The following is an 11,373-nucleotide window of genomic DNA, read 5'->3' as shown; positions in this document are numbered from 1 at the left end:
GGCGGGGAGGGGCGGGGGGTGGAGGGAAAAGCAAGCCAGGAGGTTCTGCGGCCGCTTCTAGTAGTTTCCAGGCGCTGCCGGGCGGCTGGGACCAGGCGGTCCGGAGGCTGTGGCTGCGGCTGCTCGGGCGCTGGTGGCGGTGCGACAGGAGAGCCGATGGCCAAGTGGGGTGAAGGCGACCCACGCTGGATCGTGGAGGAGCGGGCGGACGCCACCAACGTCAACAACTGGCACTGGTGAGGGCCAGCGAGCGGGCCAGGCCGCGGGAGGGCCCGGCCCAGCCGGGGGTGCGGGTCCCCGGAGCGTCGGTCGGAACAAAGCTGGGGCCCGGGGCAGCCCTGCGGGGACACGAGGGGAGGTCCTCGCCGCGGCACGGGGTCCGTGGCCCCGGGCCCCTCCACACACCACCGCCTGCCTCTGTTTCGCTCTTCGGAGGGCAAGGGGGCGACGCGGAGGGCTGCGCCCAGAGGAGGGCTTCCCGGAACACGAGAACGTAACCCCCTAGCCCATGCATGCCTCCGCCGCGAGCCGGGACGTGCTTCCCACACGTGGCCGGAGGAGTCGGGGAGACCCACGCCGCCCGGGACTGTGTCGGGGGCCGCCGTGTTAGGCTCGAGGCCGGTGGGCTGGAATCGCGGTCTTGCGGCTTATGCGTGAGCTTCGGAGTCAGCCGTAGGGGACCGCTGCCCGAGTCCAGAGGGCAAAGGTTCGGAGCGTGTGTTCCGTAGGTGCTGAGAGCTCAGGGATGCTGAGGATGCCACGGCCTCTCACCCGGAACTGTTCCATTTGGTTGTGTTGTAACTCCCGGGGCTGCCCCTGGTTGCCGGGCAATCGTGGTCTTATAATGTAACCAAAAGCCTATTCTCCGTTATGACATTAAAAGTACTATTTCCTGATCTTTTCACTCCCCTGAACTTTGTTCACACCGTCTTTACTGTATCTTTACCCTGTGGCGGCTCTTCTCGCTGCTGGTCTCTCTACTGTTAAGCACATGGGGAGGCAGAGTGTGATTTTTCTTCTCTGTATCCCAGCCTGCCTCCTCTCCTCTTAACGTACAAGGGTGCTGGACTTAACATTGCTTCCACGGCCACCTAGAGGACACGGAACGTGTAGGGGATTTTTAGCACCGCCTGAATTTGACAGGTCAGCCCGCTGCGCTAATGAGGTCAAGATTATGGGTTTATTACTTACTGGGCTTGTGAGTTAAATACTGCTTTCTACGCCCGCTCTTGTGCTCCTGACCTCAGCGAGATGGTCACAGTTTTCCATTTGGTCAAACGGGGGCGCCGTGTTGAAGTGTCACATACTGACCCTACAGCATCATGCTGAGGATGGAAGGCATCATTTTCCATTTGATTTGTAACCATTCCACGCAGCCGTGGTTGTCTTTGTTGACCATATGGGAGTCCTTGTCTTCCTAAAACGGGGGTAACACGCTTGTGGACGAACTAGAGTGGGACTGATTTTTTTTTTTTTTTCAAACTATTTGTCACGCCTCTTGTAGCCTTGAATTCTTTTGCACAGAGCAAGCAGTCTCTTCCATTTGGCTGCTGCTCCATAGCTTTATTTTCTGTTTTGCAGGACAGAGAGGGATGCCTCAAATTGGTCCACGGATAAGCTGAAAACACTGTTCCTGGCAGTGCAGGTGCAAAATGACGAAGGCAAATGTGAGGTGACCGAAGTAAATAAGCTTGATGGAGAGGCATCCATTAACAACCGCAAAGGCAAACTTATCTTCTTTTATGAGTGGAGCATCAAACTAAACTGGACAGGTAAGTCTATGCTGGACTGTTAGGACAAAAGTTAACTGCATTTTGCTTGACTTGCTAAGGAGCCAGGGAGAATGGTTTGGGGGGGAGTTGGGAACTCTTGAAGGGAGACAGTGCTGCTTTGGAGTCCTGAGGAAATCAGTATTGGGTGCCAAAATTTCTCTGCCCCTAGGGGATGAACACTAAATGCATTTTTCTCTCCGTGGGTCTCACAAGTCCCCATCAGTGAGGCAGTTGGGCCACTGAATTTTAGAGCTACAAATATGTTAGGACATTTTAAATGAGGTAACATTTCTCACACTAGTTAACTTTTTATCTCTTGGATGATTGATTTAAAGGTGGGAAAGGAAATTTTTGGGTATGGATTTTTTTTTTTTTTTTTTTTTTTTTGCTTTCTCCAGTGTGACTCTACCAGTGTAGACCATTATGCTAATGAAGTTTTTATGTGACTATAATTTGGGGCAGTTTTACTCTCTCGTTTATGTCCCTTCTGTGATGGCATTGGCAAAGAATTAGAGCCATGTGTGCGCCCCACCTGGATGGTCCTGAGAGTTGGGAGGCTGAATTTCAAAAGGCACTAAAGCTAAAGGAGTACATGTAGGGGGCAAAACATACAAGAGATTTGTGCTTCAATGAGCATTTCTTAAGTTAATGGTAATAAAGAGGGGAAAAGTAACTCTATCTGTTCATGACCTTTTAAAAAACTACTAAAATATAGTAGTGTGATAGGAACCTTTAGGTGTCCTCTTGCCCGGTCCTCTTTTTATAGATTGAGAAGCTGATGTCAAGAGAAGTGGACATAAATAAATGTCCTGTTGGTCAATTTTGAAATATAGTCAGTTCTGCTATAATGTCGCCCACGTGTTCTAAAAATCACCACACTGTGCAAAATTGCTCAACCAAAACCACAGGGCTTATAGGGAAGATAGGGTTAGGGACACGACACAACACCCAAAACCTTCATTGGTGACACGTTTTTAAAATTTAGGAATGTAAAAATTGATAGCACAGTTCTACATGTTATATGGGAAGAAATACATGAATAATATAGTAAACGTGCTGCTTTACTTTGCAAAAGATCTGAAGTTCACTTGTGAAAGCAGGCATCAGAAGGGTTGCAGCAGGTGGGTTATTGTGAATTGGTGCTTGGAGGGTCAGCTGATGAAATCAGAGGGAACATTACAGACCCCAGTGTGGGTGACATGGCTCGGAACACATGGGGAACTGAGGTTGCTGGGAGATAAGTGTTTGAGGAGATCCTGTCTTGTGTATTCCTGTCCGGCTCCTTTCAGCTGGGTGTAGTTCTGTGTGTGCGCCTAGTGTTTCTCATGGAAGAAGTCTCATGTTAGGAAGCGTGGAATTCATGCTGTGATCAGATTGTTCTCTAGTAAGTCAGTCGCATGGGAACAAGTTTGTATTTTCAGAACAAGGATCCTAGCAGAACTGACTGCCTTGATTTTTTTTTTTTTTTTTTTTTTTGACTGCCTTGATTATTGACCCGAATCCTCCTGGGCAGAATTCACACTAGTGCCACATCCGCAAAGCCCTTAGTCCCGTACGGTAATCACACAGCTGGCCCGCAGATCTAATGAGGGAAGACCTTTCTTCTGGGGAACTGGGGGAGGGTTGATTGTATCTGACATTCTCTAGAATAAAGAGGGTCAGTTCAGTAGTTCGAAAGAAATATAAGCAGAGGAGTAGTTAGGCGTCCAGAGCCGACTTTGTCTGCAGAGGGAGAGACTAATGCCATTGCATTGCTTTTGACAGGTACCTCTAAGTCTGGAGTGCAGTACAAGGGACATGTGGAGATCCCCAATTTATCTGATGAAAACAGTGTGGATGAAGTAGAGGTTTGTGCTTCTTAATTCTTCATCTGAGTCTTCCATATCCTCTTCTCAGATGAGAAAAATGATTTCAAGATTAAAGCCCAGGCTGGGTCCAACCATTCAGAACCTCATTCTGCAGATAATCTTCTAGGTCTGTGGTGCTGTTGGGAGCTTCCGGCACAGCTTGTGCTTATTTAATTACTTTGTTTCAGCTAGTAATGTGTTCTAACGTTAGCCACCTTGGCTTTGGCAGAGAGAACTGGAGAAGGAACACTCATGGGGATTGGAAAGATACCCCAACCCTCACACATTTCCTTTGGAAATGTCAGCAGTTATCTGATTGCTCAGCACCCACATTCCACATTGTGGGTGCCCCTCAAGTTATTTACCACCTACTTCTGATCTTTCACTCAGATTAGTGTGAGCCTTGCCAAAGATGAGCCTGACACAAATCTCGTGGCCTTAATGAAGGAAGAAGGGGTGAAACTTCTAAGAGAAGCAATGGGAATTTACATCAGCACCCTCAAAACAGGTATCCCTTGAGTAGTAATGTATGCCTTGAGGAGGTAGTTCCCCCCACCCCCGGTCATCAGACTCTGATTAAAGGATCCGATAGTCCTTTGTTTGCCAAATGAGTGAACATTTTGGGGGAGGGGGCTTATTCATCTCAAAGTCAGTCTTTAAACTCAATAAGGGAAAGATGTAGGGATGACTTGCCTGATAATCTGTTGACTGTTGAGCTCTTGAAATACGGCTAGTACAAATTGAGTTGTGCCATGAGTATAAAATACAGTGGGTTTTGAAAACTTGGTACAAAAAAAAACAATGTGAAATATCAACAGCTTTTTATAACGATAACCTTGACATATTTTGGATATATTGGATTAAGTATATTAATAAAATGAACTTCACTTGTTTGTTTGTTTTATGGCTATAATGTGGCTAGTAGAAAATGTAAAATTCTTTCTGAGGCTGACCTTGTATTTCTGTTGGACTGTGCTAATCTAAAGACTTGGCATCCCTAGACTCACTGCTCGAGCACAGTCCTAGACTATCTTTAATAGGCATTCTCCAGGGACGCTTAGGGGGTTTTTAGGTTGCAGGTAGTTGAGCTCTCCCTTAGAATTCCAGTTATGCCAGTGTGTTCTGGTCTTAGTGTTGGAGTGCATAGAGTGACTGTCAGGGGTGATCCCTCTTTTGGTGGGAACCAAAGTGCTCTGGTGCCAGAACTAGTTGTGGCTGTTTTGCAGAGGTGAGGCAGAATGGAGGAGGGGGACAGATCTGCATCCAAGGGTGTCTTGCCCTATTCTTGAAGTCATTGGAAGTGCCACTATGTTCATTCACTATTATCCATAGTAGACCTCATGTACATTTAACAAGTTGTAATGCTTCTAATAGAGTCGGGTTTTAAATGACCCTTAACATTCCATATTCTACAGCGTACACTCAGATACCTGTCTGGCATAGGCCGGAGGTAAAGGCCTGAAGTAGATAGACTCTTTCTTTCTTTGTCATTACCTCATTCTGGGGTAAGATGGCCATGTTTGTCAAACTCTAAAGAGGCCCCAAATCTCAGCAACTAAGAAATAACTTCCAGGAGCGGGGATTTTTATCTTTTCAGAGTTCACGCAGGGCATGATCTTGCCTACAATGAATGGAGAGTCAGTAGACCCAGCCGGGCAGCCAGCACTGAAAACTGAGGAGCGCAAGGTAAGTCAATGATATTTCCATGCGCGTGCTCGCTCTCGCTGACCTTAACCTCCAAGCCAGAGCGACATATGATCTGCCCATGGTGCTTTTTACAGAGTCCTCGATATGTAGTTACTTGGTCTGTCCTTCTGTAACCTGGTTTTCATTCATTTATAACAGACTCCTAGTGCAAATGGAAACTGTCAGGGGCTTCAGAGTTTGATTCTTCATTGCATTTCACCCCAGTTAGAGGAGTTTGTGAACACAGATGGGTTTTTATATATGTCTTCAGTATTATTCCTAACTGAGGTGTTGATATTTGCTCCTCTGATACCAGAGGTCTCAGGAAGGTATTGGGGTGAGATCACTACCTTCACCTGTCAGGAAATTGATTGATTTCACCACATTTACAGGGTGAGGAAATATTTTTTGTGGAGGTGGAATTTGTGTGGTTCAGGCTCAGCACTTGGTTTGCAGCTCTGTTGCCCTTTGTCAGCATAGTGAAGGGAATTCCGGAGGGGAGGTGGCTGCTTCCAGCTGTTTAAGCACCATTTTTTCCTGAAAATTAGACACAAGTACCTCAGAAATACCAAATGATGTGCCATGTCCTTTGGTCAGTGGGAGTGTTCAGTATCTCTCCTCCTTCACCGAGAATATTATTTCAGTGGGAATTGAGGACATTCTGGGCAAGTTCCCCTCATGACTGAAACATCCATACATATTCCCTCCAACCCCCTGGAAGAATTAGCCCTGGAGGCGAAGAAGTTTGTGAGGATGAATAACATGCCTGTCCTGGAAGCCACGTTAATGCAGGTTTCCCCATCACTCTAAACCTTTCTCACTGCCGCTTCCACAGGCTAAGTCTGCTCCTTCAAAAACCCAGGCCAGACCTGTTGGTGTCAAAATCCCCACTTGTAAGATCACCCTTAGAGAAACCTTCCTGACATCACCAGAGGAGCTCTATAGAGTCTTTACCACCCAAGAGGTAAGTATAATCTTGTCCTTCAGGCCTCAGGGCATCTGCTGTTCTAGGTGACTTGGGTTGTGGGCACATCCCCTCTGTGCAGAGCAGGTACTGAAAAGCGGAGCTGTGAGGTTTTCCTCGTAGAGGCAGAGGCAAAGGAAAAACCCTTCTGTTGGACCTCCTCATCAAAGTGAACATGCCTTCTTTTTCCTCCCATATACTGGTTTCGGGTGGTCTAAGTGGGCACCACTGGAAGCATTCTTGTTAGAAAAGTGAATGGATCTGAAGTAATGGCATCTTGGATTCACAAAGCATCACTCCAGTCAGAGCCTTGTGTAGGGGCTCTTCTTTGTAGTGGAACAGAATAGAACCTGGTAATTGGGCAAAGTGGTGCCTTTGGAAATGAGAGCCAAGGCGTGCAGGTATCTGCTGGCATTTGTCCCTGGGTCCCACTAAGAAGGACATCTTCGTACCTCCTTTTTCCCCCTACAGCTCGTTCAGGCCTTTACCCATGCTCCTGCGATGTTAGAAGCAGACAGAGGTGGGAAGTTTCACCTGGTAGATGGCAACGTCTCTGGGGAGTTCACCGATCTGGTGAGTGCCTGCTGGCGCCAGACCCCGGATGTAGTCTTTGGTCAGAAGAAATGTATCGTTCCTTCTTTTTTTTCAGCTCTGTAGGTAAAATTTAATCTCTCCGGTTAGTAAAAAAAAAAAACTCGTTTTTGATTTTCAAAAAAATGTTGTAGTTGAATTCTCTTGCTTGATTTTTTTCCCCTTAGTGGAGTAAAATTAGTTCTTCCTGAAGAAATTCTTTGTGGAAGAGGGTCCTATATGTTGGTGGCTAGTGATTTTCCATTTGCAGCACTGAAATATCACTTGGGCACAGCTGACCGGACCCAATTGGGGCGTAAGAGGAGAAGCCACAGCTGGTATTGGTGCAGAAGCCACCAGTAGTGGTCCGCTTTGTGCCTCTAAGTTGTAGAATTGCACAGAGGATAGACCGTACGGAAGGCAGGTGGCCACTCCCTACCAGGATGGGGTATGTTGTAGTCCACAGTACAGACCGATCTCTTTGATATTTTAGGTCCCTGAGAAACTTATTGTGATGAAATGGAGGTTTAAATCTTGGCCAGAAGGTAAGTACATTTATTTGCTTATTGCTAATACCCTCCAGAACTCTTCTCTTTTCCCCTGTCTCAAATCCCGATTGGAAACCATGGATCTGAAACCCCCCTTCCTCTCTGCCTTTCTCCAGGGCACTTTGCCACCATCACCTTGACCTTCCTTGACAAGAATGGAGAGACTGAGCTGTGCATGGAAGGCAGAGGCATCCCTGCCCCCGAGGAAGAGAGGACGCGGCAGGGCTGGCAGCGGTACTACTTTGAGGGCATCAAACAGACCTTTGGCTATGGCGCACGCTTATTTTAGGGCTGGCAGCAGCGGGGCTGCCCACTACTTCGGGCCAGCCCTCTCCTGACTGGGGCTTGGGACTCCCAGGATTGCACCATCCCAACCACTAACTTGGGGCTGGGGCCCCTTCCCTCCACATATACCTTGGGTTTGTGCATGTTTTCTGCTGGGTGGGATCAGAGGGCGATTTCTCTTTTATGTGTACATACGCTAAATAAACGTAATTTAAAAAACGTACATATCTGGAAACTGTTGATTGGGTGGCTGGTATTAATGAGTTCCCTTGAAGATACTGAATTCAAGGGGGGAAAAAAACAGGTTTTGTTTATATTCCAGGTAAGTGTAGAGGCATGAAGGAATCCCTGCCTCTCAGCAGCATTCCTGATCTAGTCTCCTTTCTGCAGACTGGTACAAAGCTGCCACTCCCCTCACTGATGGAAGACGAGGTGGGGATGGCTCTGGGATAAACAATGCCAAGAAACCTTATTGCTGGCAGAAATGGCATCCTGGGCTTTCCCCTCTCTGTGGCTTCTCCTATCCTCTTGTGAGAACAGATAAGCACCAGGTGCTGCTCTGAGATGTGGAAAGCTGCCCCCTCATGGCAGGGGAACTGTGGGCCTCAGGTTCACAGCTTCCGCTTACTGAGCAATGACTATGTACTGGACGCTAAGTAGCCCCCTTGCGTTAGCTCATTTAACCATCACAGTAGCCTTGTGAAAGAGATAACTGCCAGCATTTCTGTTTTATAAGAATCTAAGTCTTGCTTTTCTTCAGTAATATGCCCAGACCCTGCAGCTGCCATTTAGCAGAGTTGAGATTTAGAATGAGGACTATAACTTGTAGAGCCAATGCTTCAGTCTAAACCACTGTGTCCACTGCCCTGTCATTGGGTTCATCCCCTGAGAAGCTGCTGTATTTCTAGTGTGTCAGGCATCCCTCCTGGAATAAGAAGTTCCAGGCCTCTCACAATTCACAGAGGAAGAAATGAATGTTCTTGTTAAGCGTATTTTTTAAATACCTGGTTCTATTAAACAGGTTTACCGAGCACTGACCAAGTACTGGGGATATGTTCAAATGAGGTTCTGATTGCCACGTGGCAGGAGAGGCAACCACCTGAGCAGGGAGGGTCCCTTTCCCAGACCAGCCCTACCCTGGCATCCTGCATCCTGAGGAAGTCTGTGCCTTCTAACCCAGACACTCGGCCTCCTGCAGGCACAGCTATTTCCTTAATCTATTTTTGCCTCTTTTATTAGGTGGCAGCGAGGCCTGCAGGCTAATCCTACCAGCGTGACTTGGCCAAAACACTAGTTAAAGCAGAAAACCAGTACTGATCTGGATAATTTAGACCCCAGAGAGCCACTTTTGGTTTGAATTAAAGGAATGGTGGACTGAACTAATTTGCATCTAATTCGGCATTAGATCTGCCTCCTGGGGGTCCAAAAAGATGTCTTTTTTGATAAAGAACCTGGACTGTTAGCTTGAATCAGATCTAGGGGCTCCTCCTAACTGACTCCTCCTCCTCCTCACACAGAGACCAGTGACAAAAAAAAGGAGCCCCTTCATGCCTGGCTGGAGAGTTCACCAATTCTAGAGTTCTTGAAAAAATCCCCAAAGCAGAGATTACAAAAACCTTAATAAAAACCAAAACACTAGGGAAATTATCTGTCACATGACCTACCCAATAACGGTTCACATCCCAAGTATTCACAATGGTTGTACCAGTTTTTATCATTTTACTTATAGCATTTTTTAGCCTAACAAGCAGAGCGACATAGCTAAAAACAATACTCTGGACTTGCGTGGACTTGGGTTGAATTTTGCCACTTCCTAACACATGGGGCAAATTTTCTCACCTGTATAATGGGTATAATAGGTACCTTATCAGAGCATTAGAGATGACAAGCACTGGCACCTGGTAGTATCTGGCAAACATCACCTAACTTCTGGACTCAGGAGCCCGAGTGTTTTGCTTTAAGCAGGAATATTTTGAAAACCTAGTTAATTGGCCAAATTGCAAATTATAGGCCAAGGACTCCCCTTACTCAGAATCACCTGAGGGAACTTGTTAAATTAAGAAAATTTTCTAGACTCTGCCCCTAATTAATTCTTACTCATTGTGGGGTATGGCCCATGAACTTATAGTTTAATAAATATCCCAGGTGATACTAAGGTCAGGAAGCAATTTGAGAAGCACCTCAACCTGTTACGAAAATCTATGTGTAGTAGAGGAGCCAAAGAAGCACATTTGGAAAAAAATAAAAACAAAAAAATAAAAATAAACTAAAAAAAAAAAAAAAGAAGCACATTTGGGATCTTTTGGTGATTAACAGGACAAAGGCCCTGAAACATTCTGTGTTCCGACAAACAAGGGAAGTCAGCAGGACCTGGCAGGGTTCGTACCACTGGTTGTTTTATTTTTTTTATTTTATTTATTTATTTATTTATTTATTTTTTACCACTGGTTGTTTTAAACCCTTGTAAGAATTTAATTGAACTGGTCTTGCCTAGCCTAGGACCCTTTATGAGACACACCAGACAGAGAAAAATCAGGCAAAACCATTCTGGTGACTGGGGCAGCTAAACTAGAAACAGTGATGGTGGGCAGCCCCGGTGGCTCAGCAGTTTAGCGCTGCCTTCAGCCCCGGGGCATGATCCTGTAGACCCAGGATCAAGTCCTATGTCAGGCTCCCTGCATGGAGCCTGCTTCTCTCTCTGCCTCTCTCTCTCTCTCTCTCTCTGTCATAAGTAAATAAAATCTTAAAGAAAGAGTGATGGTGATTGTGCTGGATGCATGGCCACCGAGGGCTGTTTGGGAGAGGAAGAACAGCTAGTCAAGACGGTGACCTCACCAACACTGGGCCCAAACAGGGTGACGCCCCTCTGCCCCGCCCCCGGGGCTCTGGTACTGACAGCTCCTAAAATCCTCCTTTTAGCAGGGTCAGTGACCCCTCCATCACTGTTTCTCCCCCCACACACCTGTGCCCTGAGCCCGCAGCCACCTGCACAGTGCCTCTTTCTCCTTTGTAGACTTTGAATAAACACCATTTTAGAGGTGACCTGCTCTCCAGCCCCTTTATCTTCTGTCATCTATGGCCTGACATAGTAGCAGTTTCATCTGTCACTTACAGATCAAAAATGTGGCCGGCCCAACTCAATTTGGGTAATCGACAGACACTAGGTACAGATTTAATTTAGACAATGTGTTTAAGTGTCAAGGTAAGTTATATTAGAAAGGAGGGAATGAGCAGATGCCTATGAAAACAGGCTCTAGGATGTCTTTATCTTCCTATTTAATAAAAAGTTTCTGCTGGGGCACTTGGGTGGCTCAGTCGGTTGGGTGGCCAATTCTTGATTTCAGCTCTGGTCATGATCTCAGGGTCCTGGAACGGAGCCCCCTCTCAGGCTCTGCACTCAGCATAGAGTCTGCTTGGGATTCCTTCTCTCCTTCTCCCTCTGCTCCTCCTCCCACTCATTCTTTCTCTCAAATAAATTTTTAAAAAATTTCTGCTAAAGGATAATTAAAATACCTTGATTTCCCCAGATGAGAGAAAGGGAATGAATTTGGATCCCATCTGGTGACTTGATCCAGCGTCTCTGGCCCTGTAATATTTTAGTTGTGCCACAGTATTTTTAGACTGTGGTCCAGGACCAGACTAATAAACTTACCTCCAGGTGCGATGGTTATGGAAACATCTGGCTCTCTGAGCATCTCTAG

General features: G+C 46.6%; 1 protein-coding gene across 1 annotated transcript; it reads left to right on the top strand.

The window, feature by feature from the left end:
• The first annotated feature begins 2 nt into the window (after positions 1–2).
• AHSA1 (activator of HSP90 ATPase activity 1) lies at positions 3–7,895 on the top strand. Its single transcript, XM_041759023.1, has 9 exons — positions 3–236; positions 1,582–1,772; positions 3,537–3,619; positions 4,010–4,127; positions 5,217–5,305; positions 6,141–6,269; positions 6,741–6,842; positions 7,333–7,384; positions 7,504–7,895. The coding sequence occupies exons 1-9, from the start codon at positions 157–159 to the stop codon at positions 7,674–7,676; spliced, it is 1,017 nt and encodes a 338-aa protein (XP_041614957.1). The 5' UTR covers positions 3–156; the 3' UTR covers positions 7,677–7,895.
• Positions 7,896–11,373: the final 3,478 nt, after the last annotated feature.

Source organism: Vulpes lagopus, chromosome 6 (genome assembly GCF_018345385.1).
Source record: "Vulpes lagopus strain Blue_001 chromosome 6, ASM1834538v1, whole genome shotgun sequence".
Lineage (NCBI taxonomy): Eukaryota > Metazoa > Chordata > Mammalia > Carnivora > Canidae > Vulpes > Vulpes lagopus.
The sequence above is the reverse complement of the archived record's forward strand: the minus strand, read 5'-3'. Positions and strand labels throughout refer to the sequence as shown.

Coding starts and splice junctions, on each gene's coding strand:
- AHSA1 (XM_041759023.1), top strand. CDS start 157: ATGGCCAAGTGGGGTGAAGGCGACCCACGCTGGATCGTGGAGGAGCGG. Junction 237..1,581: donor AACGTCAACAACTGGCACTG/GTGAGGGCCAGC, acceptor TCTGTTTTGCAG/GACAGAGAGGGATGCCTCAA. Junction 1,773..3,536: donor CATCAAACTAAACTGGACAG/GTAAGTCTATGC, acceptor TGCTTTTGACAG/GTACCTCTAAGTCTGGAGTG.